General features: G+C 53.0%; 1 protein-coding gene and 1 long non-coding RNA gene across 17 annotated transcripts in view; one reads left to right on the top strand and one right to left on the bottom strand.

Moving 5' to 3' along the window:
• LOC128124454 (uncharacterized) overlaps positions 1-27,813 on the bottom strand; it is a 95,402-nt gene that overhangs the window by 32,241 nt on the left and 35,348 nt on the right. For all 16 annotated transcript variants that reach the window (XR_008222874.1, XR_008222876.1, XR_008222875.1 and 13 more), the window contains 2 exons: positions 1,591-1,639; positions 313-446 (listed from right to left, as the gene is read on the bottom strand). This is a non-coding gene — a long non-coding RNA (uncharacterized LOC128124454). The remainder of the gene's footprint in view (positions 1-312; positions 447-1,590; positions 1,640-27,813) is intronic.
• Positions 10,974-26,291, top strand: Tspan32 (tetraspanin 32). The gene is made up of 9 exons (XM_052760739.1): positions 10,974-11,252; positions 11,831-11,945; positions 12,877-12,974; positions 17,118-17,192; positions 20,782-20,883; positions 21,401-21,487; positions 22,851-22,934; positions 23,227-23,318; positions 24,361-26,291. The coding sequence occupies exons 1-9, from the start codon at positions 11,187-11,189 to the stop codon at positions 24,473-24,475; spliced, it is 834 nt and encodes a 277-aa protein (XP_052616699.1). The 5' UTR covers positions 10,974-11,186; the 3' UTR covers positions 24,476-26,291.

The raw sequence follows: 27,813 nt of genomic DNA, 5'->3' as shown, positions 1-27,813 counted from the left end.
TCAGACTAGGACAGATGCCTACAACTTCCTGCTCAGATGGTCTAGGAAGCACAGCTGTGTCTATGGAGCAGCAGAGCAGCATGATGCCCATAGGATGAGGAGTCAGTTAAGAGTCCCTAGGGCTGGAATAGGATAAGGTATTCCCAAGCCTCTGAGATGGGACAGATGGTGTGCTTCCTGCTAGCTGAAAATAGCAGGCTCCTTATAAGTTTTATTAAGATGTACAAAGAAACTCAGTGCACTCACCAGATCAGCAGCCAAGAAATTGGACTTCATTAACTGTATAAACTTCTGTTGTAGTAGTCATCTCACCTGTTTGCTGTGACAAAATGCCGGGTAGAAACAACTGGAGGAAGGAACCATTTGGGAGGGCTCCCAGTCCACCGTGGCAATGGGGGTCGCTCACAGCTGCAGCACCAGGAACACCAGATGGCTTGCTCTTTTCTCTGTGGATCAGGAAGCAGAGACAGGTTAGAAAGTGAGGCCATGCTACGACTCTCTGTGTCCACCCCACACGTCCCACTTCTTTCAGTGAGGACTTACCCCCTGAAGCTGGAACCTTCCAAAACAATGCCCCCAGGTGGGAACTAGGTGTTCAAATACATGAGCCTGTGGGAGGCATTTCACACCCAAACCACACAATCTGCATTGCAGAAGCACTACTAAAAGAATGCAAAGAACTGGATGTGATAATGCATATCTGTGGTCCCAGCATTTGGGAGATAGGCACAGAAGAAATCCAAGGTCATCCTCGGTGATGTAGTGAGTTCAAGACCAGCCTGGGATACATGAAATCCCTATCGAAGAGAGAGGGTCAGGGCTGGGGCCGGGGAGCAGGTGAGATCGCTCAGCCATTGAGAGGACATGCTGTACCATCATGAAGACCAGAGTTCAGATCCCAGCACCCACATAGTAGCTTGGGAATTGTGTGTACACCTGTGACCCCAGCTCTGAGGGGATCAGAGATAGGATCATTGGTGCTTACTGGTCTCCAACATAGCTGAGAAAACACAAACCTTAGGTTCGGGGAGAGACCCTGCTTCAAAGGAAGAGGTGGAGAGTGATATAGAAAGATTCCTAATGCCCTCTTCTGGCCTCTGCATGTATGCATTGATGTGTGTACCCCCACACATAAGTGTGCATACACTCACACAGACATGTACACAAATAATTATTTTTAAGAGAAGGAAAGCAAGGGGGAAAAAAGACAAGCCATAGACTGGGAAAATATCTTTGTAAAATAATTTTAAAGATTTGTTTATTTTTATGTATGAGTGCTTTATGTGCATGTATGTATGTGTACCACGTGCATGCCTGGTACCTATGGAGGCCAGAAAAGGGCATTGGATCCCCTGGAGTTGGATTTACTGATGGGTGTGAGCCACCAGACGGCTGCTGGGAACTGAAGCTGGGTCCTCTGCAAGAGAGGTAAGTGTTCTTAACCACTGATCCCTCTGTCCAGCATCATCAAAATATTTTATATGATAAAGGATCCTTATTCCAAATATACAAAAAACTTTTAAATACCAATAAAAATTCATTTAAAAGATGTAGATGCCTCACTAAACGTGGGTGAGGTAGGTGCCTTACCTCTGGGTGTCAGACAAGCAGATTCTTAACATCTCGCAGAATTGGAGAACTGCAATTCAAACAAAAAGGAGATGTCATGGATGCACAAATAGCCAAAGTCAGGAAAATGGACAATACCTGATACTGTGGGCAGGAAGCCACAGGGCATCACATCACTGCTGGTAGGAATGCAACATGGCACAGTCAGGCCAGAAAGACAGTATGTCAGCACTGTGGGGGTAAGTGTGAAACCCCTGCCACTGGCTCACATGTTGAGCACTGCGCCCCCGGTGGGTGGTGCTGTTCTTGAAGGTAGGAACTCTGGAAAGTGAGGCTTAGCTGAAGGAAGGAGGTCATTAGGGGAATTCCTTTGAGAGCATGACTCCTCACCAGTCCCCTCTTCTCTCTGCTCCCTGTCCCTGAGGAGAAGAGCAACCTCCACCTATACACACCCCTGTCACCATAATGCCCCTACTGCAGCCATGAGACATGGAGGTGCCTCTGTCTGAGGTGCTGCGAGTACCAAGAAATGGCCCAGAAACACTCCCAAAGTCTAGTTATTCCTCTTTATCAAGGAAAAGGCACCAGGCAAGTGGCTGCAGGTCCCTTTGGGAAGCTGGAAGAAAGAGGAACAATGCGAGGCTGTAGAGCATAGCAGGGCCCCTCCTCAGTCTGGGATGGTGACCTGGACCTTGAGAGAGCCAGGCCTGTGTGGGTGCTGCCAGTGTGCTGGGCCTGAAGCTCCTCACTGGTGCTCTCAGCTAAGACTCCAGTGCTAGTCCTTAGTCTTGGAGATACCATGACCAACTGACTAGGCACCGGTATCTACAGACCAGGCTACTCGAACCACTGCCCACCACAGAGGCCACATTAGCACCAGGCACAGGGGTTCCCAGCCATGTCCTGGCAAAGGTTCCTCTCGTCTGTCTTTCATCAAGGTCTCAGTTCTCCTAGCCCAACACCCACCCTGACTGGCCACCCCTCTTACGTCTGCCTCAGTCCTGATTCTGGTGTTTGAAATAGCAAAATTTGGCTGAGCATGGTTGTACATGCCTGTAAACTCAGCACTTGGCAGGCTGAGGCAAAAGATAATGAGTTCAAAGCCAGCCTGAACAACATATGTGTCTCCAAGTCAGCTAGAACTATATTCCCAAGACCCTGTGTCAAAAATGAAATGAAATAAAACATCAGATGTTTATCTCACATTGACTTAAGCAAGGAACAGTGGTTGGCTAAAGTCACCATGACACCCCAGTGTGAGCAAGAACCTTGACTGAGACAAGACTGCCCTTTCTGTCTTTGCCTGTGGCCTCTGAGGGGCAGAGACAACCCTAATATGCTCCTCCTTGCTTCTGAGAACTCAGAGCAACCTGTTAGGGAGACTCCAGCCCTCAGTGCCACAGCTGGGGTGATTGCCTAAACCTGGTTCTGGCAGCCTTGGCAAGCCCTGGTACGATAGAGCTGAGAGCCTCTGGGTCTCTCGGGGCCTTGGCCCTCCTACCCCAGCCCTTGATACCTTCAGACACATCTAGAATCTCTGGGCTTTGGCTGTTCGACGCACTGCCGCCAACCAGAGCCAGCCCAGCAGTATCTGATCTCTAATCCCAGAAACTGGGTATAAGAAGACACAGACTGGCCAAGTGGGGCCAGGGAGTTACAGTCATCACATTGGGCCACCGCAAGAGCGGAGCAAACACGACTTCAGTGGGCACTGTCTGCAGAGTAGTTCCTTTCCTCATTGCTGCGGCAGAGTCCCTGACAAAAATGACTTAAGGGAGGAAGAGCTTCTTGTGGCTCAAAGGGTGAGGGGACACGGGCCATCCTGGCAGCAGTGGCCTGCAGCTGTGGTAGCTGGAGGACAAGGCTGCCAGCTCACATCTCAGTAGACCAGGATGCAGAGAAAGGGGATGCTGGCGCTCAGCTGGTTTTCTCTCTTTTCTCTTTTTCTTTATCCCAGACCCCAGCTCAGGCAATGGTGCTGGCCACATTTAGGACTGGTCTTCCTTCTGTTCATCCTTTTTAGAAATGCCCTCATATGACAGACATGGTGAGAAATGCTTTTAATCCCAGCTCTCAGGCCAGCCTGCTCCAGACCAGTGGGGGCTGCATAGTAAGACCAAAAAGAAATGTCCTCAGAGAAACACCAGGGATGTGCCTCAGTTAGTCCCTGATGTTCTTAGTCCAATCAGGTTCTTCCTGTGCAGCCAAGGATGACCTTGAACTCTTGGTGTTCTTGCTTATACCTCTAGAGTGCTAGCATTACAGGGATGCACCACCACCACCTGGGTTATGGAGAGATGAGGATCAAACCTAGTGCCTGTGCATGCTAGGCAATCACTCAATCCACTAAGCTATATCCCTACTTCAGCCCCTTGTAAACTTGACATACAGTGCATCACTTCAAACCATAACACTGTGAGGCCAGCATGAGCTTGATAACCACCCTTCTGGGTTTGCTGAAGGACCCTTGCTGTATTTACACATGGTAGACACACACAACTCTCCTTCCTCCCCTCACAAGGCCACTGACCCCATCACCAGATCTTACCTGACCTTAGTCACCTCTCAAAGGCTAACTAGTATCTCATTCTTGGGGTCAGAGCATCCACCTAGCAATCTGGAGACAGCTCAGTCTATTGCTGATGCTGGTAGCAAGTCTACCTCCCAAAGCCTTTTCTCCCTGATCTTCCCTTCTCTTCGGGTCTCTGTCCTGCCCTTTCCATCCCAAGGGTCCCCACCTCTGGCCCTCCTGCACCAGATGGGGAGCCTGAATGGCGAAGAGGCATGGTCACCAGTGGCATTTCCTCAGCTCCCAAAGGCCACCAAGCAGGCTTAAAAGTGTCAGTGACTTAATCGAAGCCTTTTGCCAATGAGCAGTCTCATCCCCAACCACAAGACTTGAGAATGAAAATGAAGCCACACAGGAGACACAGGGCCATCAGGCAAGGGGCACTAAAGGGTCCATGAGTTTCTGCCAGATTTTCAGGTGCCATAGGAGCCTGGAAGAGGTCCAGGGGTCGTTCTGATGACAGCCCTCCCAGGTACCCTGAGCAGCCAGCCCTTTCTCTTCTTCATCATCATGGGTAACCCAGGCAAGACTGCAAGACTCTTCCTTACACTGAAGAATGGGACAGCATGGAGGTAGAGGGATGTGCTTTCCTTAAAGTGACCCTGGAACCTGGGAGGTGGGTTGTGGACCCTGGATACCTCCCCACCCCCCACCCCCGACCCCAGGGAAGATAGCTGCAGCCTGTAGCATAAGCTGGGCCCCATTGATGAGGATGGAGGGCCTCACTCCCAGGAAGCACAGGGATGGGTGGAGCAGGGTTGGTCTTGGTACCCACTACTACAACAGATGTGAGCGCGGACTGAGAATAGGCTCAGCTGCCATATGCCAGAGCCAGAGAACAAGAGGCCCCTGGACTCAGCTATGGGTAGAAGGCAGCTTCTAACATGTCTCACTCCCACTATAGTGGACAATTTCCAAGTCAGGACAAAGGCAAAAGTCAGGCCATTCCCAGTTCAGGTTCCCTAGCAGTCCCCTCAGGCTTGGAGTCCTACTCTCCAGGCAGTGGCAGGGGGAGAAGAGAGCTAGGATGTGGGTGTCCCCATGTGCCCAGGTAACAGACAGGCTGGCCTTCCTGAGTGGGAAGGGTTGTGTGTCACCCACCCTGCCCTGCCAGGCGCTCAGATGACAGATGCAGGTTGGGCTGTTTGTCCCCAAGGAGCAGACAGGAGCTTCTTCTGTCACACCTCCTTCCAGGTGACTCTTAGGAGGACAAAAGAGGAGACTATGACCCTTCTGGCCCAGAGTAACAGCCTTCAAGCTGCAGGAGCCTGCTCCTAGGCCAAAGTCCCCCTATCCCACCAGGGTTTCTAGAGGCAATTGTGTAGGCAAACTGAGGCACCAGTGAAAGAAAGCTATACAGGAATGAAGGAAGCATCGGACAGATGAGCATGGGGGGAGGGGGAGGACAAGCCGGTGGTGGGCGGGTGGATGGACATCAGGTGGTAAGTGTTGTCCTCTCCCCTCCCTGGTGGAGAAGGAGCAGGGGGAAGGAGAGGTGGAGGGGGAAGGCCAAGAGGGCAGGGCTCAGGGACACAACCTGGGGACCGACAAAACAGGCTTTGAAATGACATCTACTTTTTAGAGTTGTTTGGTCTTACAGAGTTCACAAAGACCCCCCTCCCCCCCCCCACAGTCTCTACTGCTGCCTGGGAGGACACACAGGAAAAAAAACGTACTGGGTCTTTCCTATACGTTCAGCCTGCGACGCAGCTGTGACCTCCTGTGTGAGGGTGCCCCCCACACCAAGCATTTCTCCAGCACACGCTGGCTGGGTTCCCCAGTGCCATCCAACTGGGCATGGCCTGCCTGGAGATGGCATCAGATCCCAAAGCTGAAAGCTCCACCGAACAAGAGTGCACAACGCAGCCCCCGCAGCTCCAGGCTGTGACCTGCATGTTGCGGGTTCCCGCAGGCCCCTCCTTTGGTCTGGGCCACTTACTGGAGTAGCCCATAGAACTCAAGGGGAGTGCTGGCCTACCTCTGCCCACTACTTTATTATAAAGGCCATGATGGAGGGTGGTCACAGATACCACACCAGAAACGCCTCAGGGTGAGGCACCTGGAAGGGGATGCCGCATGTCACTTTCAGGTCCACTGCCCTCTGGCACCCGCCATGGTCAGCTGTTTGGATACTCCTGCAGTGTCCTTTACTTTTAATTGTGTCTTTAAGGTGCAGACTGGCTGACACCATCACTGGCCTCCAGCTGCTTTCCCCTCCGTGGAGACAGGGGGAAGGGGCAGGACTGAGATTCCCAAACCCTCCATCCTGTCTTGAACTTCCTGGTGTGCAGCTCCACCCTGAGGCAACCTGGATGCTAGAACCACCAGCCAGCCCATGATGATGTTCCTGTCACACTGGAGATTCTAAAAGGTTTTAGGTGTGTCCAACCTCTAGACATCGTGACACAATACTGTCATCTACAAAGTTTACGTGTAGAACCCTCACAGTCGAGTTACAAAAAAACAAAAACAACTCCCCACCCCACCCCCAAGAACCGGAAGGACGGCTCAGTTAGTAAAGCGGTCAGTGCACGATGAGAACCTGAGTCTGATCCCAGCACTCCCCTTAAAAATTAGCTGTGAGGGGCTGGAGAGACGGCTCAGCAGTTCGGAGCACTGGAGGCTCTTCCCAAGGACCCAGGCCTGGTTCCTAGGACGCTCATGAAGGCACACAGCTGACTAACGCCAGTTCCGGAGGATCTGAGCCCTCTTCTGGCCTCTTCAGGAACTGCACATATGTGGTGTTCCCGAGACACGTGCTGGCAGAACACCCATACACATAAAATAAAAATAAATCTAGCTGGGCGGTGGTGGCGGCGGCGCACGCCTTTAATCCCAGCACTCGGGAGGCAGAGGCAGGCGGATCTCTGTGAGTTCGAGGCTAGCCTGGTCTACAAAGCGAGTTCCAGGAAAAGGCACAAAGCTACACAGAGAAACCCTGTCTCGAAAAACCAAAAAAAACAAAACAAAAGTAAATCTAAAAGAAAAAAAAGAAACTGGAGAGTGATCAAGGAAGATCCCTAAAGTTGACCTTTGGCCTTTACATGTGTGTGAGTGCACACACAAAATTGTGAAAAGAAAGTCTCATGATGTTCTCAGTACACTCACAATTTTATGTTCAGCCACACATAGGATAGGCAGCTGTCCTCAGTCACATGCAGACTACAGGGTGGACACATGTGGTAGGAACTTTGAACCAGGAAACAAAATATGTTTCACAGCAACATGTGACGTTGATGAGGGGCAGCTGTCATCCAGGATTGATGTATTGCTGTCAATTAAACCCATCTCCTGTGTCCCTGCCTGTCCTTTTCTGGCCCCAAGGCTTATCCAGGATCCCACATGACCTACATCCTGCCTCCTGAGGCTCTTCTGGGCTAGAACAATTTCTCATTGTCCCTGACGTGACCATGAGTTCTGAGGTGGTTCCTCAGGTGTCCTGCAGGGCCCCAAGCTGGGGAACGTCCCATTTTTCTCAGTGTTAGATGGGGTCATGGGTTATGGAAGAAGACAGCCATTTCCTAACCTCCCACCACAGGTCCTCACCATCCACATGGCTTGTCCCTGGGTGTCATGGCTGGGCTGCCTGCAAGGCCTCCACTATGCAGAGCCCCTCTCTCTTCTCAGGAAGGAAGAGGCTCTGGTTTCTGGTGATGAGATCTGCCCAGCCTTCAGGAGGAGGGTGGAGTCTTGGCACGGTTTCTCTGGGATTCTTCTGGATGGGACATTTGTTCTCTTCTTCCTCACCCATTGATACAGTCTATCATTTACCTCATTGGTATGGATTCACTGTGGGGGCGGGGCTGTGCCCCAGCACATGGATGGAGGTGCTGTCAGGGGACAACCTGCAGAAGTCCCCTCCCTCTACTGTGTGACACCCAGAATTAGCTCAGGTTGTCAGGCTTGGCGGCAGGTGCCTTTTTGTTTTAATTGAAACCTAACACTATTCAAAATCTCCAGCTTTTGGCCATTGGATCTCTTTTGGATAGAACCGTTTTTAGTCAACTAACTCATTATTAGATGAAGGAAGAAGTGACAAAAAGGAAGTAGTAATACTCCAGCAGTAAGTGCCCTGTTGTGGGTCAATGCGCGCGCACACACACACACACACACACACACACACACACACACACACACAGGGGGGGGGTGAGAGAGAGAGAGAGAGAAAGAGAGAGAGAAAGAAATATGCACACAGGGACATATGCACACAACAGAGAGAGAGATACACACAAATACTCACAAGTAAACACACACAAGCACACAACATACAAACACACACACATATACACAGAGACACACATACAAAGACAAACCCACATCATACAAAACCATACACACAGATACACACAAACATACATAATACAACACATATACAAATACACACACAAATGTAAATGTACACTGACACAAGCACACAAATACATAAATACACATAGATACACACACAGAAAACACACAAATGTATACAGATATACATATATACAAACACACCCAGAGACACACAAATACCCACATACATAGAACACACACACACACACACACACACACACACACACACACACACACACACACACACACACAGCATCTTGGAGATCTGGGCAGTCAGCAATGAGCCTGGTGTCAGGACAGGATCTATCATAGGACCAAAGTGGATCCCTGGGCCATCCCTTCAGAGCTGAACATGCAGCCTTGGGCCTCTTCCTGACTTCAGAGGGCCAGTACTGCCCTCTACTGGGAGTGAGTCATACCCCAGGGTGCCCTGAGGTAGGCAGTAGGCAGAACAGTAGCTTCCTCGGACATACCACTTCCTCCTAGAGAAGGTGTCACAGCAGAAGGTGGGATGCAAAGGTATCCAAAGGGTATGTCGCTAGGTGGTCCTGCCACATATGGATCCCTGGCCCTGTTGGTGGGCTCAGGAAAGAGAAGGTAAGGTTAGACCTGGCCTTGGGGGGACTGGCCTGGGGTCCCCAGCACTTTGAGAAGACACAGTAAGGCCACCTGAGCAAAGAACCTGGCTCCATTCTCTTCTCCTAGGCACAGAGTAATCGGGGAAGGGATTCTAGGTGGTTCCAGGCCCATCTGGGGTCCTAGAGGCTGCCTGGCTCTTCCTTCCGTGCAAGTGGAGAAAGATGTTAAGGAGTGAGCAAAACCAGGTGGTGAGCAAGCTAGAGACTCTGCTGTAGGTGGCTTGGCACACTGGATGCTTAGGTCATCCCTGAGGCTTTGCTTGGGCCACACCTAAGCTGGTCTGCACCCCGGCTGAGCCCTGGACTCTACAGTGGTCACACCCTACAGTCTCAAGACAGGGACTCTGAAAGATGGGAGCTACAGAGGAGCTCTCTGGAGCTCTGGAAAGAGCCCCTCGGGAAGAAGGAGAACAGCAATAATAGGCGCCAGCGTCAGCCTGAGTGGGTAGGCACTTGGCCATCTTCCCAGCACCAACACTGGCAGCCAGTACAGTGCCCTGTTCCACTGGCTTCTAGAAGACCCAGGGGTCATTCCCACGGTCACCTGTTTTTCCTACCAAGATGCCCCCCATCCAGGAGGACCCTATATTACAGGATGTGAAAGGAGAGCCACACAGTCCTTCCTGGAGTACCCAGAAGGGGCCCCTGGGGTTTATGAAGGCCCAGACCATAACCAGATTTTATGGCAGGCACTCATGTTACGGCCAGGCCTCCAAAGCCCACTTAGCATGGACTACATGTATTTGAATTTGCAGCACTGTGCTGTCCACGGCTTAATGTCATTCTGTGTTATTATAGATGATGTTTTAACAAAGATTCCTGTGGTGTGAGTGAGTGAAGACCCTCCTGGGGGGCTCTGATATTTGAAGTAAGCAAATAGTTGTTCCCCTTTCAAAAAGTGACTGGTAGAGTCTCATTTGGTTCTTCACTGTTGTGTATTTATTTATGAGTGTGTTCCTGGGGTGGGGTGGCGGTGGAGGTACGTGGAGGCCAGAGGTGAACCTCAGGTGTCCTTCCTCAGGAGCCATCCAACTTGTTTATTGAGATAAAGTCTCTCACTGGCCTAGTAGTCACCAGATAGGCTAGGCTGGCTGGCCAGTGAGTCCCAGGAATCCTCCTGTCTCAGCCTCTACAGTGCTGGAATTACAAGCATGCACTGCATGCCTGCTGTCTTTAACGTAGGTTCTGAGGAATCTGACCTCAGGTCTTATGCTTGCAGGGCACACACTTTACTAACTGAGCCACCTCCCCACCCTACTTATTTTTGAGATGGGGCTCACTATGTGGGTTAGGCTAGCCTCTAACTTGCTATAATCCTCCTGCCTCAGCCTCCCAGGTACTGGCTGTGAGAAACACGTTTTGTTTTTGTTTTCTGTCAAAGATGGCTAGCCCACCAAGGGCCAATACCCATAAACTTCCCCCATCTTGAAATGCCTATGTATGTACCATGCCTGTTTGCCCAGCCCCTGGATATTCCTGAGACTTGACTCTAACACACCCTTCCCCTCTGTGCTGATTATGAACTGGCCAATAGCATCCGATCTTGAGACAAAAAGCACCTGCAGGAGTTCTGTTTGGGGATTAACACCAGGAGGACTTCGAGACACAGGGTCTTTAATCCAAACCCTAAAGGTTCTAACGTAGCTGAGCAGGTTAGTTCACTCTCCTAACCAATGCCAGGCATTGGGCTCTTCTCTTACCGCTCCACAAGACTCCACCCACTCCTGGTGCTGCAGTGTGGCCCAACCCACCCACTGTGAGGCCTCATACACCTACAAAAGCCCAGCTGTCTTGGGCCAGGCCAGGGCAGCTGCAGGTATAGAAACTGCCCCCCCCCCTTCCTGCCTGCCCTTCTTCCTTCCCCCAACCCAGCCAGCCACTAGGTTACAAGGGCTGTTGACAGATGGGAGGGCACATCCTACCTACTGGGTCAGCTGTGGTCTGAGGTCCCCACCCAATGAGGAACCACAGAAGGGAGGGGAGTGGAGAGGAGGGGAGGAAAGGGGAGGTGAAAAGAGGGGAGGGGAGAGAAGAGAGAGGAGAGGAGAGGACAGGAGAGGAGAGGAAAGGAGAGGACCATCATGGAGCACTGGAATCGAATCAAGATTGCCAAATGCCAGATACTGATCACCAACTTCTTTGTCTTGGTAACATGCTAGTGGAACAGAAGGAGTGGGTGGGTAGGTGGGCAGTAGGGGAAATAATTCACCATGCCCAGGCCCTCTGGCTCTGTGAGCTCCCCTCCCCCTACACCAGAGTCCCACAGACTGCGTCTGGGTCCCTGGTGGCCACCTTAAAGGACTGTGGACACCTGTCCTTGTAGGCCCAGCTGTTACCCCAAGGGGCAGTGAAGAGCCTGGGAGAACCTAGGTTGGCTGGTGATTTGGAGTGCACAGGGACTTGCCAGGAAGGGGTGCTGCCTGGGATCCGGGAGAGGACAGGGACCGCAGGGTCTCTGCAGACTGTTTGATGTGATCTTCTCAGCCCTTAGAGAAAACGGGAGCAAGTATGTGTGGCGTGGACTTATCTCTGCTGTGTGGCAGCATGTCTGTGGGAGGACCTGTCCCTCCCGTCCACAGAAACATGGAGGCCTCCTGCAGCGGCCTTGCTCCTGGAGGGAGCCAGGCTGGGGCGCCCAGATGCCCAGGCCCTACACTCTGTCATTGCGGGGGGGGGGGGGGGGGCGCTGTCCCCAGCTCTGATGATGAGCCCACCTCACTCTCAGCTGCTGGGCCTCTCTACGGCCACCATGGCAGCTGTCACTCGCTTTGGAGACCACTTGACTGTCATTGGTCATGCATCCTTGGAGAGGAACCCCTATGAAGCAATGCACTACTGGGGTAAGTGAGCCCAGAGATGGCTGTGGAGAGGAAGTGGGGCGGGGGGGGGGGGGGGCGCTCCAGGGTCAAAAGCATCTGGAAGGAACTGACCTGACTCCCCCAGCCCTAGGCTGTCCGGAGGAGGTGGCTTTGGGCAGAAATCAGAGGTTGAGGGGGCAGGGAAGGGACGCCCCAGTGTCCTGGTTGCACTAACAAAAGTTGGGGAGATTTAGGCAACATCAGGCACTCCTGCCCTGGTTCTCCGGCCACACAGGACTGTTGAAGCTGTGGCAGGCCCCAGATCTGTGCTTTCAGGGCAGGGATCAGATGGGTCTGTGGGACTCAGCAGTGAATGCCATATTCAGAGGGCAGAAAATGCCCAGCTGGGGCCACGCCTGCCAGAGTGTCCCACTTCCACAAGAGCAGGGCCACTTTAACAAGGGGGCGGGGGTGTTCCTGGTAGAAATGCAAGGAACCCTGGAAGGCGGCCACTCAGTAGGAAAGGGTGGGAGAAATTGAGGCCTTTGAATGGGGGGCTGGCAGGCCCAGTCCCTAGGCCCCCTGCCTTCCGAGGGGCTAGGCCCCGCCCAGGCAGGAAGCCTGAGGCCTGGGCCTGGACTGATAAGTCACAGCCCCACACTGCCACCGGTCACTAGAGTACGGGGATGTGGCTTCAAGATAGTCTGTGAGGCAGGGAAGGCGGGAGAAAGGGGGTAAAGAGTATGGCCCCTAGCTTGCTCCTGTTCTTCCCCCTTCCTTCCCAGTCTTGACAGGAAACAGGCTATTAGGCTATGGCACACCCCTTCTTTTTTGGGCCAGAGATTATGTGCCTTTTGGGACCTCCCCAGGAGTTGAATTCTAGCTCTGTGACCTCCGAAGTCGATTTCAGATCCAACCTCCATGCCCAGTCCCCACGCTCGAACCCTTACCCTCTGCCTTTCCCTCCCCACAGCCTTCTACGTGGGGATCAGCCTAGCAGGTCTGCTGAGCCTGGGCGCTGCCCTGAGCACCACAGCCACAGTGAGGGAGGCCCATGGCCTCATGGCTGCGGTAAGTTCTGTGGGCTGCCAGATGACCCCAGCTTCCGACTCTCAGACAGGGACAAGAGCTGGAGAGAAATAAACCTGGGGGGCTGCCTGACCCCAGCAGAAGTATCCAGAAAGAAGCAAAGGTCAGGGGATATGCACCAGGGAGTCCCTCCACCTACACAGTTAGGACCTTCCACTTGTCCAATCAGGACCCTCCCACCTGGACCAGTCAGGATCCTCCACCTGGGTCATTTAGAAGTCTCCATAGGGCTCAACATCACCCTGTCTTCCTCAGATCTAATAATGGTTCTGTAGGGCCCCTGAAAGAGATCTGGCACTCTCAGCCCTGGGGCCATCTCCAAAGGCCCTAAGAGGGCCTGGTTCTGATATCTAGCCAGGTCTGGATGAATTCCACCACTTCTCATTAGGAGACCAACCAGGGACAAGGAGGTCCCGAAGCTGGTTCTGCAGCCTGGACTTCCTTCTCACGGGTCCACTATCCCTGCCTAGCCATTGAAGGGAAGTTTCACAATCCCATAGAAGAAAGCCCTTGCTGGTGCTGTAACTATTCTCCATGTGGGTGCCTTAGTGTGCCCCTACAACCCTCAATAGTTAATCCAGATTCTATCTGTCAGGACTCTTTCCATGGCCACCCTGTCCTTGTTTGATCCAGGCTTTCCCAGTCACCTGAACCTGGGCAGCTCCTTTCTGATCCCCTGGTCTCTTACCTTCCCTCCTCACCTCCATTCCGGGCATAAGATCTCATTTCCCTCCTCCATCCATCCCTGTGCCCCTGCTTGTAGGACTCCCAACCTCTGCCTGTGAGTGACTGGGGGAATCCAGGAACCTGAGCCAGAGACTTTGCTTCCTGGATAGACTGAAACTAAACTCTGCATCCTGTCTTCATGCTCAGTACGTTTGCTGACGACCCTTGGTTTCCAAAGACAGGGACAGAGTCACCTCCTACCCAGAGCCGCTTCAGGGACCAGACAGACCTGGGTGGGCCTGCGTGGTGGACTAGGCAGAACTTGGCAGCTCTAGCCTCACCAGGATTCCTGCTCTGATGACACAGGGGCAGGGTGTGGATAATGCCGGCATGAATGAACACTGAACAAAGATAGCCTGGACTTAGGGCCCAGAGGGAGGCCCTAGCGAAAAAGTCACAGAGCTGGTGGACCCCAGACGATTTGCGCCTTGCTAGAGGGAAACAAGGAGGAAAGACAAGATGGAGGCAGGGGCATGCAGAAGCCAGCCCGAGAGGCCTGCGCCTGGTATAACTTCAGCCACCAGGGGGCACCATAGTCAGCATGAAGACTGAAGCAGGAGGCGGTAGGCAGGTGGGCTGAGGGGCCCAGCTCCAGATCAGCCTATTCCATCTCAGCCTTCCCAAGCTCCTCCCATGTCCTGCTTGGCACTTGATTTGTGGGCAAAGGATTCCAGGAGCATTAGAACCCACTCAGGCCTCCCAAATCTTCAATTCCACATCCCTAACGGACTCTGGGCCTGGTGCAGTACGGTTATGTGGGTCAGCCTAAAAGGCACATCCAGACTCCTGTTCAGAACTATGTTCTCCAAATCACTCCAGGACCAGTGTGGGCTCTGCACTCTGCTGAACCCCAGCACCCTCTACCCCAGCGTGGACAGTAAGCTCAGTTCAGCCACCACAGGGTCACTGGGAGTCCGTCCCACTGGTCACAGTCCCTTTGTGTCATGTTTACGCCAGTGCCTGTGTGCATGGTGGGCGCCGTCTGCCTCTGCCTGCCCTGTTTGTGTCATGTTTATGCCAGTGCCTGTGTGCATGGTGGGCGCCGTCTGCCTCTGCCTGCCCTGTTTGCTGCCTGTGTGTTGTACCTGGCCTGCACATCAGAGCACATATAAAGGGGTCTAGGGAGTGGAAACATCCCCCACCGTGACTCTGTGCCCACTGCCCCCCTCTCTGCCCTTTCCTGCACCACCTTCTGCAACACAGGAAATGAAAGAGCTAGCTAGCTGCAGGAAGCGGACTCAAGTTGTTTACAAGTTTATTTATTCATTCATTTTCATTTAGAATGAGTAGAGAGAAAAATGGTCACAGTTAGGCCTGGCCCAAGCTTTCTCTGCACTATGCAGATCTTAAGACCCTTTCTACACACACACACACACACATACACACACACAGAGAGAGAGAGAGAGAGAGAGAGAGAGAGAGAGAGAGAGAGAGAGAGAGGCAGAGACAGACAGTTACAGAGACAGAGAGGAAGAGAGAGACAAAGAGACAGAGAAAGACACAAAGGCAGAGGAGGAGGGAGGGAGAAACTCCCTCTTGAGAATGCAATGGTTTCTGGAAAGGGCTGGACTCTTGGGCTGGCTCACAGCCTCAGCTGGGAGGCAGAGTTGAGGAATGGCTTCCAGATGGGGAAGGCGGCCCTCAACTGCCAGCAAGAGAGAAGAGGGGGGAGGAGGAGACGGAGGGAAGAAAGGGTGGAGGAGAGAGAAGGCAGCAGGAGCGGGAGGAGGGCAGGAAGGGTAAAGACAGAGGTGGGCAGAAGCAGCAGGCACCCAGGGCCAACTCCAAGACAGCGATACAGACTCTGGGACAGGCAGGAGGAAGCAGGGGAGGGGGCACCCCACACCCACAGAGCCCACACCCACCCAAGTTTGAGGCGCAGTGCCGGTGACCCTAGCTCTTTCAATACACTTGGGCGAGCTAAGCTGGCCCTGGCACAGGCTGTTTGTTCCCATCATCCTGGCCTATGACTGTAGGTTGCTCTGCATACTGGTCACTTTTCCTCACGGGCGTTATCCCTGAGTGAGGCTGGGTTGAGACAGCCAGGCCACAGCAACCCATATCCATTGAGTGACATGCTAGTGACACTTGGGGGTGGGGTGGTGGTTGATACAGAAGGCTCAGTGGTCACACAGGGGCCTCTGTGTGTTGAGTGGACCTATGTGCATGGTGCTGGGGCTGACAATCAAAAGTGCTAGGCAGGGCTCGGAGGGTACCCAGATCGGAGGTCACTGGATGGGAATTTTGAGGTGTGCTATTGAGGAACAGGGTTCCTAGTCTAGAGTGACCCTGTAAAACTATTCACAGAAGAGTAGGAACTTGTACCAGTACACACTCCGGGAAGAAGATCTGCACTGTCCACTAGCTTCCATAGGAAATAAGAAGTTGCACCCCGGCTAAAAGAAAGAAGGAAAGGGTGGAGTGTGTAAAGAAGTCCCTTTTTAACACTTGGGGTGAGGGGTTGGAGTGGGATGACCTTAGGGACCCATGCAGTGGAGTAGAGGAAGGGTAGAAAACTCATGAAGGGAGGAAGGTCATATAGTCTCTGGGGTGCGTATGCCTGGGGTTGTGGGCTGCGGGCCTCTGTGAGTCAGACTGTAGAAGTTAGGCTCTCCTTGGAAACGTTTTTCAGAAACAGAACAACAAGGAGCCCACAGAAGGTACCCTGTATGAGGTGGCCATTTTCTACCTTCAAGGGAGACATTTCTGGCTGGGGTGTGGGTCAGTTGATAGGGTGCTTGGCTAGCCCCCATGACACCCTCGTAAAGTCACTAACACTGAATAAAACGTAGTGGCTGCATACCCCTGTAATCATGGCACTGAGAAGATGGAGGCAGGAGGATCATGAGCTCAAGGCCAGCGTGGGCTACAGGAGACTCTACCTCAAAGGAGGGGATGGGCGGCAAGGTGAACGAGGCTGGAGAAATGGCTCAGCAGTCACAAGGGCTACCCGTTCTTCCAGAGGATCCCAGTTCAGTTCCCAGGAACCACATAGAACTACCTGTAACATCTGTTCCAGAAGATCCAACACCTTCTTCTGGCCTCCCCATAAATGTAAATTGTTTAAAAAATCTAAAAAATGTTTAAAGGCAGGGGGTTCTGTGGCCAACATTTCAGATACAGGGATGCACTGCCTGGGCTTCCTGGGGTTACTGTTCCTTCTAGAAGTAGCTTCAGTGAGCTAGGGTCTCCACCATATTGGAAAGGCCTCCATTCCTGGGGAAGCACGTGACACCTTAGGTCACAGGTCCTCTGGAGGCACCTGGGGAGCAGTATTTAATGGGGCTCAAGCCAGCAGCTCAGCCCAGCCACCTGGGGAAGCTACCTACCTGGTACCCTGCCCTACCTCCCCAGACCACATACCTAACTGTGCAGTGACTTGGCCATCTCTGCCCCTAGGGGTTCCTGTGCTTTGCCCTGTCATTCTGTGTCCTGGTGCAGATCGCATTCTGGAGATTCCACAACCCCACCCAGGTGAGTGCAGCCGGGACCCTCTATCTGGATCAGCCAGGCTCTTTGTCCAGAGTTTCTGCGTCACCCTTCCTCCCTGCCCAAGGAGATCCCCAAAGACTCACCCCAACCCTAATATTAAAGGAAAAAACATTTTTTCTATGGTGCAGAGGATCTGGAAGAGGGTTGAACCCTCACAAGAGCTGGAGGGCACGGGTGTCCCAGCGTCCTGCCAGAGGCAGCAGGGCCTAGCAGCATTTTGGCAGAACATTCCCTGTCCAGTGATGGGTGGTCTGGACAGCTGGAGGCTTGGGTCACAGTGTGGGTGGCCTCAGTCAAGACAGCTGCCAGGTATCAGGGGCTGGCCTCGGGTTGGCCTGCGGCAGCTGTGACCCATCTCTCTGTTCTAAAGCTGTGTTTACATTCTGAGGCCTAAACTTGAGGTGCAGAATGGGCAGACAGAGGCCTTACAGTGACCAGAGGACAGACAGCAACTAGGGTTTAATCTACAGAAGGGAAGGGACCTCTTACTCCAATCCCCATAAGACTGATCACTAGGGCAGTTCTCCAAGGCGTGCCTGACCCTGAGTGGGCCAGGGCTTCTTCCCAGGCCCTGGCCTGCTGGCCTATCTGTTGTCCTGGAGTTCTGACTTCCAACAGGGCTTAGATGAGCCCTGGTGAGCTACCTGGAGGTGAAAAGCACTCTGGGTTTGAAATCAAAGGCAGAAGGCCAGCCTTGGGCAGGTCCGTTATCCCCCCTGGGCCTTTGTGTCGGCTTCTCTCCATAGAGAGTAGAAGGCCCTGCTGGAGTGCTGCTGCATGGTGGAGATGAGCCAACAGGGGCAGTAGGGCTCCTCTGCACTCCAGGTTGTCTGGAATGTGGACCTAGTTCTGGGGAGTCCTGGGCTGGAATGAGGCCATGTGTGGTACCAAGCACAGCTTGCTCAGAATCACCAAAACATCTTCCCATCATCCCATGTTCTCCCTACCAGTGGGCCAATCCAGGCCCAATAGGTCACAGCCTTAGACTTGGTCATCCCAGCTGCCCCCAGCCCCAAGGGTAAGAAAGGATACAGGAATCAACTAGTAATGCTTAGAAGTCACTCCCAGCTTCCCCAAACCTCCCTGGAAAGATTCCCCAAGACATCCTAAAGCAAGGGTCTAACAAGAAGCTGAAGGATGGAGGAAGAGACCTTGTCTGTCTCTGTAGACACAGGCTCTGGCCTGAAGTGAGAATGGGGTGCTCCTTCCTGATGCCCCTCCCAGGACATAGGTCTAGGCAGGCATCCAAGGTTGCTGAGGATAGCAGTGTGGCCCAGCCTGCAATGTGATGAATACAGAGTGATAGGACTATTCATTACACCCTCACGGTGGCTTCAGAGCTACTGGGCCACAATCTCCCACTGTCCCCGGGGAGTGGAGAATGAATTGTTCAGCTTTCCTTAATAATTCATGTCAAGACCAAGCATAGAACAGACATGTCTATGTAGCCTCAGGGCCCAGTGCCGGCCCTCAAGCCACCTGCAGCTCCACGTGGGGCCCTCCTGGCCATGGCTGTATGGCCCATCTGTACTACCCTGAGCTGGCAAACATGGGGGAAGGGAAGTCACCCAGCCCAGGCAGATATCACAGTGTCCTGGCCTTAGGGAGAAAGACAGGGGGACACCCTAGACACCAGTCTTCAATCTGCACATAACCTGGATGCCGTGTCCTGCACAGCTCCAGGGACTGACCTGACGGGGGTGGCAAGGGAGTGAAGAAAGGACAGACACACAGGAAAGCTGGAATCGGGTGGTTTGAACCCTCTGACGGGAACCCTGCAGTCCCTTCACCCCCAGCAGCTCAGTGCGTTTATTATATGCAGCTGAACAAGGAGGCGGGGTTATTACAAGCAGATAAACAAGGAGAGAGGGTTTATCGGATACAGCTGGACAGCCAGGCAGCTTTAGCTAGTCTCAGTGAGACTCACAGGGTAGCAAGCTTTGCCAGCTTCTCGTGGGTCTGAGGCTTTGGTCCTTGACAACAAACACCCACTCAGGACTTCATATACTCAGGGCTTTCTCCACCCTCCACACTGGATAACACACTTACAAAGGAGAGTTTGTACCCCAGAAGCTGCTTGCCAACCCTGCAGACACAGATCCCTGCTAGGAGGGACCCCTGGGTAAGCGATGTGGAGGCTTGGGGCTCTGGCTTAAGAAGCCTGTGGTCTACCCTCCAGATTCCTATGGAAAAAACAAACAAACAAACAAACAAACTCCAGCCTCAAGTCTCTCACAGAGCACCCTGAGTGCCAAAATGGGTGCAGATGGCAATGTACTACCCCCGCCCCAGTGCAGGGCTCTCAGAGAGTCCAGCCTGGTCTCCAAGGCCCCAAGGTCAGGTTCTGCGGTCTGGGCAGGCCTCTGTTGTGCTCAGGGTGGGTGGGATGCTGGGCAGAACCAAGCTGAGCTGAGCTCTAGAGCTGATGTCATCTCTATTGTCCTGCAGGAATGACAGTGCACAGAGGGCCCCTGGGCACTGGGACATCCCTGAAAAGTGGTAGGACTGAGGAGGGAAATAAAGTCAATTGTGCTAGGGAGAGGTGCAAAAAGGGCTAGTCCAATAGTGCCTGCTTGTTTCGCCTACCTGCCCCACCCAGCTCCAGGCGTTCCCAGCCCTTCCCAGGATTTGCTCTCTTAAGGACACAGTAACCCCACAGACTTGAAGAAGCTGAGCCCATGAGAGGGCTCTGGCCCAGAATGACCAGCCACCAAGGCCAGCTTGGCACCTGCCCTGGGTGGGGGAGGGCCGGGGCAGGCTGAGCTGGGGATGACTCATGGGGATGTCTGGCTCTGCTGCATGGATGGAGAGGGAGAAATCGGTGCCAGGATCAGCAGTTAGCAGGGAGTTCCCTTGCCTCCTGCAGGGGCCTTGGGCCTGAGCTAGACTAACCAAGCACCTCTAGCTGCCTACCTGCCTACTATGACCTGCAGGCAGCTGGGGAGGGCGGCCCATAGTGGCCATCATGCCGTGGGACAGAAACCCTTCCTTTCTGAAAGGCAGGAGTAACCAGAGGAGGCATAGGGCTTCAACACCACCCCAGCCATTCAGGACAACTCTGTGTGACCTGGCTACTGGCCTGCATGAGGCTGGGAGTGGGGAGGATTCAGGGACTTCAAGGCAGAAGATATTGGAGGACTTGGCCTGGGCCAGAAGACCAGTGAGCCCTGCATATCCAGAATGCCTTCCGGGAAGAGATGAAATTGCAGCTTGTCTCTGAAAACATTTTCAGCCTGGGGGAGAACATGTTGGGGTAGCGATTGAGCAGAGTGGAGAAATGAAGCTAGGTGACAGAAGCAAACAAGTCCAGGCTGTTTGTGTGTGGAGCAAAAGCAGGGCCAGCCTTAGCCCCCCTCCCCCTTCTTCCTTCCTCTGCCTTGTCTACCTGGATCTGACCCCAGATCCCCTGACCTTCCCTGGTCCAAGACTAGAGCTCACCTTCCCAGTATTCTGGGTAGTTCTGGAGAAGGGTCCACAAGCACCTTAGGGAACAGAGGAACTAGTCCAGACCTCTGTCCACACTTCTCAGCAGGCTGGGTCTATTGCCTATATCCATATGCTCTTGGTGCAGGTGGAGGATGCAGTATTGGACACCTATGACCTCGTGTATGACCAGGCAATGAAGAGTCCATCTAGCAGCTGGTGGCAGGAGCTGGCCACCATCCAGGACACGGTGAGCCAGGGACAGGGTAGTCATACTTGCTGTACTGCAGAGAATGGGTGCCAGACATCCTTTAGAGTCAGCCACCCTGGCCAGGCTTCAAGAGATGATCCCAGGACACAGGTCCCATTGCAGGTAGATGACTGAGCTCTCACCCATCCCCCTCTGTCCCTAATAGGACTGGCTACCCAATGTTAGTGCAAAATCAAAGGGCAATGCCCTTGTTCAGCATGGAATGAGAATCCCAAGAAGGAATTGGTATTCTTCAAGGAAGTAGGTGTCCAGCCACCAGGCAGGCAGCAGGGACCTGCTGTAAGGGGAAGAGGTCCTCAGAGAGTCACGCTGCTCCATCACCAGGGCCAAGTCACTGGTGGCTAGTTTTCCAGAAGCAGCTGTGATCCCGAGCCCTGGCTCTGGTCTCTTGGGGGCCCCGTTTGCAGAATCACCTAAGTTACTTGTGCCTTGGTGCCTTAGTTTTCCCATCAGTCAGTTCTGCCCACGCTATGCTCCTCTCTGGTCTGTCTTGCAGTTTCTGTGTTGTGGGAAGAAGTCTCCTTTCGGGCTTCTGGCGAGCACCAGAGCCATCCTGTGTCAGGGCCAGGAGGCCCTGAGAGAGGTGAGGAGGAGGGGGATGAGGGCTTCTGCACCCAAGTCCAATGAGGGCTGGGCACTTCACTGGTAGAAACCTGTGAAGGGACATCTGCATCCTCTTTGTCCCTGTGGCCTCTCACATCTTGGAATCTGCCCTCAAGTCTCAGGGATGTACCCTCCCCATGGTGGGGACTCCCCCCCCCCCGTGGCAGGGACTCATGGGGTGGCCAACTTGACCCCCAACTCCCTTCTGCAGGCTAGCATCAGGCATGTGCCCCGCCTACTCTTCCCCTCCTTCATGAGGCTTCCCCAGGCCATCAAGCTCCTCCCCCACTCTCCCCTCTGAAGCTTCTAGAAGCTCAAAGCTAAGGCCCTACCTAACAGGGTGATCAGCTCTTTAGGGGGAGTAGGAAGGGGTCCCCAGAAAGCACAGAGAGTGCTAGTGGGAGGGCAGGGCGGAGCCCTTCTGCCCTGAGGACGAGGCCCTGACTCACTCACCCCCACCCTGGCCCTCTCTCCCTACCCAGCCCCCTCTTTGTCCCATCCCCCTGCTATCTTGGAAACAAACCAGCCCTATCTCATGGGGAGAGATGTCTGGCTACCCTCCAAGAAACAAGAGGGTGGGGAATGGCTCAAGGCCCAGCAGGGAAGGGAGCTGGCCTGCTGGGAATGGGCTGAGAGTCAGGGAGTCCCATCCACCCAAGAACAGTCCTCAGGTCTCAAATACAAAATGGCTCAGCACCTGCCTCCTGCCCCAGGGTGACCAAGGACCGGGCTGCAAAGGACCCCTGGTAGGAGAGAAGCAAGGCCAGAGCGAGCCAGCCAGAGGACCACTTGTTTGCCAAAAGGCAAGAAAGTACCCTGTAGGGCTCCACATGGTCCAGCCTATCTTTACCCTCCCCAAATGCTATCGCTAACAAAAATGCCAGCATCTGAATGTCCCAGAGGTCAGCTGTCACCTTCCTGTTTCTAGAAAGGGAGACTCTGTTGATGTCAGACCCACAGCAAAGAGTCTAGCAGTTCCAGACTCTCTGTCCTCACCAGCCTCTGGGGACTAGAGTACTTTCACTCTGGACTGCCTAGGGACAAAGAGTGGCCCACTGGAGGAGCTCAGAGCAGCTAGAACAGAGGAGGAAGGCCCTCCCTGGCCCCACAGAGACAGGCACCATGCCTTCAGTCTCAAGGTTCATGAATCCTCTTCCCCAGAGCGCTCAGTAGTTCTGCTTGGGAAGGTGCATACCTTGACTGCCCTGGCCTCGGCACTGGCTAAGCAAACCATGCAGCCCCAAGGGCTTCTAGGAGAAAAGTGGAATGGGGAAAGCTGAGCACACAGTGCAGGGAGGGCCAGCCAGGGTGGGCAATCAACCATGCTTGTTGCCTCTGTCCAGGACTGCCTACAGAGCATCGGGAAGTTTCTGTGGACACACTACAGAATCGCCTCCACCCTGACCTGCACCAGCCTGGCCCTCACGGTAGCCACCAGTTCCTTCCTTGTCCTCCTTCTATCCTGCTCTGCCTTGCCCCTTCCCAGACAGAAGCAGTCCTGGGTTACTGCCTCAGGCCAACACTCTAGTCATGGCACTACCAGGATCTTCCAGGCCCAGTCAGCAGGGAGGAGCCAGCCCCTGACCCAGGGAGGTGGTCTGGTGTCTATCTCATGCCCCCCATTTCCCAATCCTAGAAACTTCCCTGGAAGTGGTAAGGATCTGCCACCAGGACTGTTGATGGCTGCTGACTCCTGGGCATCTCTCCTGATTGCTCCAGGTATATGCCATGATGCTCTGCGCCTTCCTCTGGTTTACCATTCACTCCTACTGTGGATTGGATCGAAAAGGCAGATACACCCTGAGCCCACGGTAGGCCCCTCTCTCTCTGGAAGAGTCTTACAGCACCACAGGGTCCCAGTACATCTAGTCTCACACCGTGGATGTGTTACCTGTGCCTAGTAGGGCAGTGTGGCCTCCATAGGAAGCTCTTTGGAATTGTGGGGTGACAACATACCCTCCTCTATTCTGCCCATTTCCAGTCTCTGATGAGACCTGACATCACTCTGCCACCACCACAGAGATATGAAGATTCCAGACCCCACCCCACCCCCTGCCACCAAGTAGAGCTCCCAGGCCTTAAGGAACCCCTGGACTCCTTACTGACAGAATCACGAAGGACCAGTCCCAGCAGCTAGGAAAGCCCTTCTGTTCCCAGGACACTTGGACCTTCCTGTCAGCAAGCTCCGCCCACCCACTCACCCACCCACTCTCAGTGCTCTGACATCTGGATCCCTATGTGCAGCATCTGCATTGCCCGTTCTGAAAACAGTCATGCCATTCCCTTCAGAGCATTCTGGGGCATACTTTTAAATGTTCATATGTGTGCACACACGAGTGTGTAGAGGCTGGAAGACAATACCAGTTGTCATCCTCAGGAATGCTGTCCTGCTTTAAAATGGAGTCTCTCCCTGGCCTGGAGCTCACCAATTAAACTAGACTGGCTGGTTAGAGAGCCCACAGGAGCCTTCTGTCTCTACCTCCCCCATACTGGGATTACAAGCATGCAGCACAATGCCTAGCATTTTTAGGGTTTTAGGAATCAAACTCAGGTCCTTGTGCTTGCAAGGCAAACATTTTTTTTAACATTTATTCGTTTATAATTTATTTAATTGGCAGGAGAAGGGGCATGTGTGCATGCCACTGACTGAATTATAGCTCAGTCCCTCTTACGGTACCTTCTAGAACATTCTGAAACAGCCTCACCACACCCTCTAGACTTCTGGGATGGACTTGCAGTCCCTTCTATGATGTTCTATAACAGCCTCATAGTCCCTATAGAACATTCTGGAACAGATCTCGAGTTCTTTCTAGAACATGCAGGACAACTTCACTATCTCCCTTCGCTTCTCAGAGCCCATGGCTGCCAGCCCCAGGAACCCAGCCTCTTCAGATGGACCGAGAGTAGGCCAGTGCCTCAACGCCCCTCTGAAACACAAGCGTTTGCTAACTATTCGACACCCCTCTGAAGCACAGGTGTTTGCTCATTGGGTCTAGTAGGATGCTTGCTGTCTGCTTGCCCACAGAGATGAAGACTCTGGCCCTGAGCCCTCCCATGATCCACATGGTGGGGGAACGGAAGGGGAGAAGATTCCACCAGATGTGTTAGTTACTTTTACATTGTTGTGGCCAGACACCTACCAGAAACAGGAGAGATTTATTCTTGCTCATGGTTTCAGGGAGATTCTGGTTCATCACAACAGGGAAGGCATGGAGGAGTGGCTGTGTCTGTGGCAGCAGGAATATAAGGTGGCAAATGCTGGAGGCTAGATGTTGAGGCAAACCAACTTCCTCTGGGTCATCATGGACCACTTTGCTCCATAGTCACGACAACAAAATGCATGGAACCACATGGCAATAGCCAGGTTTTTGGTAATGGCCATGGGGCTGTTAATGCTTCTTAGTTTAGGGAGAAGAGGTCACCATATCCTTGCCTGAAATTCCAGCTACCACTCCCTCCTTCCAAGAAACTGTTAGGATCTTGGGAGATGCCAGAGTGTGGAAAGTTAACTGAAGCCAGGTCTCCATAATCCAGCATCCATGAGATCTCACCTATCATGGGGTGAGGCTTTTAGGTAATGATACTGTTTGGGGGTCACCCACACTCCCTATAAGTAACTCCTCACCCCAATAAATCTATTGGTTCAAGTTGAAACTTGAGTAGAATCTTCTCTATTGTCCATGCCCCACCTGGGGTGACCGGTTTCTTGCTCGTGTTTCCCAGAGAAAAGTCATGTAATAGCAGAGAACAGGTAGAGTGGAACCAGGGGCAGTGTCTTAGGGTTTCCATTGCTGTGAAGAGACACCGTGACCATGGCAACTCTTCTAAAGGAAAACATTTAACTGGGGCTGGCTTGCAGTTCAGAGGTTTTTAGTCCATTATCATCATGCTGGGAAGCATGACATCGTGCAGGCAGACATGGTGCTGGAGTGGTAGCTGAAAGCTCTACATCTGGATTGGCAGGTAGTAGGAAGAAAGAGTGATGCTGGGCCTGGCTTGAGCATCTGAAGCCTCAAAGCCAGTCTCCAGTGACACACTTCTTCCAATAAGGCCACACCTCCTAATAGTGCCACTCCCTATGAGCCTATGAGGGCCATTTTAATCCAAACCACCACAGGCAGGTATAACCTTCCAAAGTCCACCCCTAATGACCTCCTGCTAGCCAGACTCTACTTCCTACAGGCTCTACAATAGCACCATAAGCTGGGGACAGAACATTCAGAACATGAGCCTGTGGGAGATGTTTCAGGTCAAATCTGTGATACAGAGCAAACATACATGAGCCTGTGGAAGACACCAGATTAAAACTATGACGTCAGGTAAACAGCTCCATGCAGAACAGATAGAAACACCTAGGGTGATTTGGTGAGTCTGTGGAATAGGACAGACTAGGTCAAGGACAGAGGAAACCAGCACAGGGTGGGCAGGAGCCCTGGTCAGATGTAGTCCTGCGCCTGCCCCTTCCAGACATTGTCACATTCATGTCCTGTGCTGTGAAGGGAAGAGCATAAACCTGGCGGCAAAGTCTGTGTCTGTCACTGTGACAAAATACTGAGAAAGTCAACTTAGAGAAAGAAAGGAAGAAAACCAACTCAAACCTGAGAAAGTCAACTTAGTCTGAGTCAGGTTTTCAGAGGTCTCTGCCCATGGTCAGCTGGCTTCATTGTTTGGGGGCCCAAATGAGGCAGAACACAGCAGGCTATGTGTATAGTGGAGTAAAGCTAACACCTCATGGTGGCCAGGAGTAGAGAGAAGGGCCAAAGACAAAGAAAACCCCTTCTCAAGGCACCACTCAGTGACCTCTTCCTCAAAGGAGGCCTCACTTTCTAGTTTCCTTTTTTAAATGCCATTAAATTATGAACCTCTCTATGGATTAATCACTTCCCAGAAATCCAGCTACTGAGCCCTGCCCTGGGGGCCGTGCGTGCGTGCGTGTGTGCGTGCGTGCGTGCGTGCGTGCGTGCGTGCGTGCGTGTGTGTGTGTGTGTGTGTGTGTGTGCTCACAACAGCAACCTGAAGTAGCAGCAGGTTGTGGGTCAGAGCCCAGATGGGGTGGGCAGGTTCTCCACCATGCAAGAGGACAGGTTAGCTGGGCCCTACTCGGAGGCTTCTAGAAGCTCCCCCATCTGGGCTCACTCTGGCTGCTGGAAGAACCTAATTGATTGCAGCTGTGTTCTGTCCCCGGTGGCTGCCAGCTAGGACAACTTTCTGCTCTGTGAATTTGGTTCACTTCCCTCCAGCCTCTTCTTCAGACCCATAGGACAGGCCTGGCCTTCCTTGTGCTCTGCATTCTCCGGCTTCCACCAGGTGGTGAAGCTCTTTGCTTTAAGGGACACACGGTGATCTTGTCTGAACAAGAATTCTTTCTTCTAATACTGGTCAAATGCGCCGTGCCTGACACTGGCCATTTGACCACATTCAAGTGCACAGCTCAGCAGAATTAACATCCACCCACAGCATCCGCCTCCAGACTTTCCATCTTCCCAGACTGAAACTCTGTCCCCATTCAACACTGACTCCCTGCTCCCTCCCCAGCTCCCAGCTCCCTGTCCTGCTTGCTGTCTCTGTGGATTTGGGGAGTCTGAGGCCCTCCTGGGAGTGGCTATCCTACCACACACGGTTCATCCGTGTTGCAAGGTGAGGGAGAAATCTTACTATGCCTACCATGGCCTCCTAATCGCCTACTGGGGGACGGTGACAGCACGATGGGGAACAGGATCTAAAACTCCTGCTCCTGTAGCCACCGCCACACGACAGTCCAGCCACCTCTACAGAGGACTTTCACCTGCTCTTAAATAGTCACACAATCTATATAAGCTGCTAAGTCCCAAGGAGATACACTGGCCTAACCGAGGCTGAGGCCCCAAATGCAGCCTATAAGAGAACTTCCCCTGAGGGAGGTGACCCTGTCTCACACACAGAAAGAGAGGGTCCCCCAAATCAGAGCCATCCTGAAATTGGTCGCCAGACACATGGAGAAAAAGCCTGTTAAAGCCACCTTGTGTTTCTGATGCGCATGCTCCCTCCTTCCCACACATTTACTTCCTCAAATAGGAGGACGAAAGCACTCCACATCTGAAGACACATGGGGTTTTCTCCCTAGGGGATTCCCCCAATGTCACAAGCATTTGGTCCTGAGACAGAAAGTTCGGGGGCTCTAGTGGCAAGCACTTCTTCCCTGGTTCCATTCTTGTCATCTCGCTCTGCTTCACCCTATGAAATCAACATTAAAGAACATAGACAGGCTGTTCTAGTTTGGTGATTGAACACTGACCCAAACCAACCTGGGGAGGATAGGGTTCATTT

The sequence above is a fragment of the Peromyscus californicus genome, unplaced genomic scaffold (genome assembly GCF_007827085.1).
Source record: "Peromyscus californicus insignis strain IS unplaced genomic scaffold, ASM782708v3 Scaffold_4__1_contigs__length_199733344, whole genome shotgun sequence".
NCBI classification, from domain to species: Eukaryota; Metazoa; Chordata; class Mammalia; order Rodentia; family Cricetidae; genus Peromyscus; species Peromyscus californicus.
The sequence above is the reverse complement of the archived record's forward strand: the minus strand, read 5'-3'. Positions and strand labels throughout refer to the sequence as shown.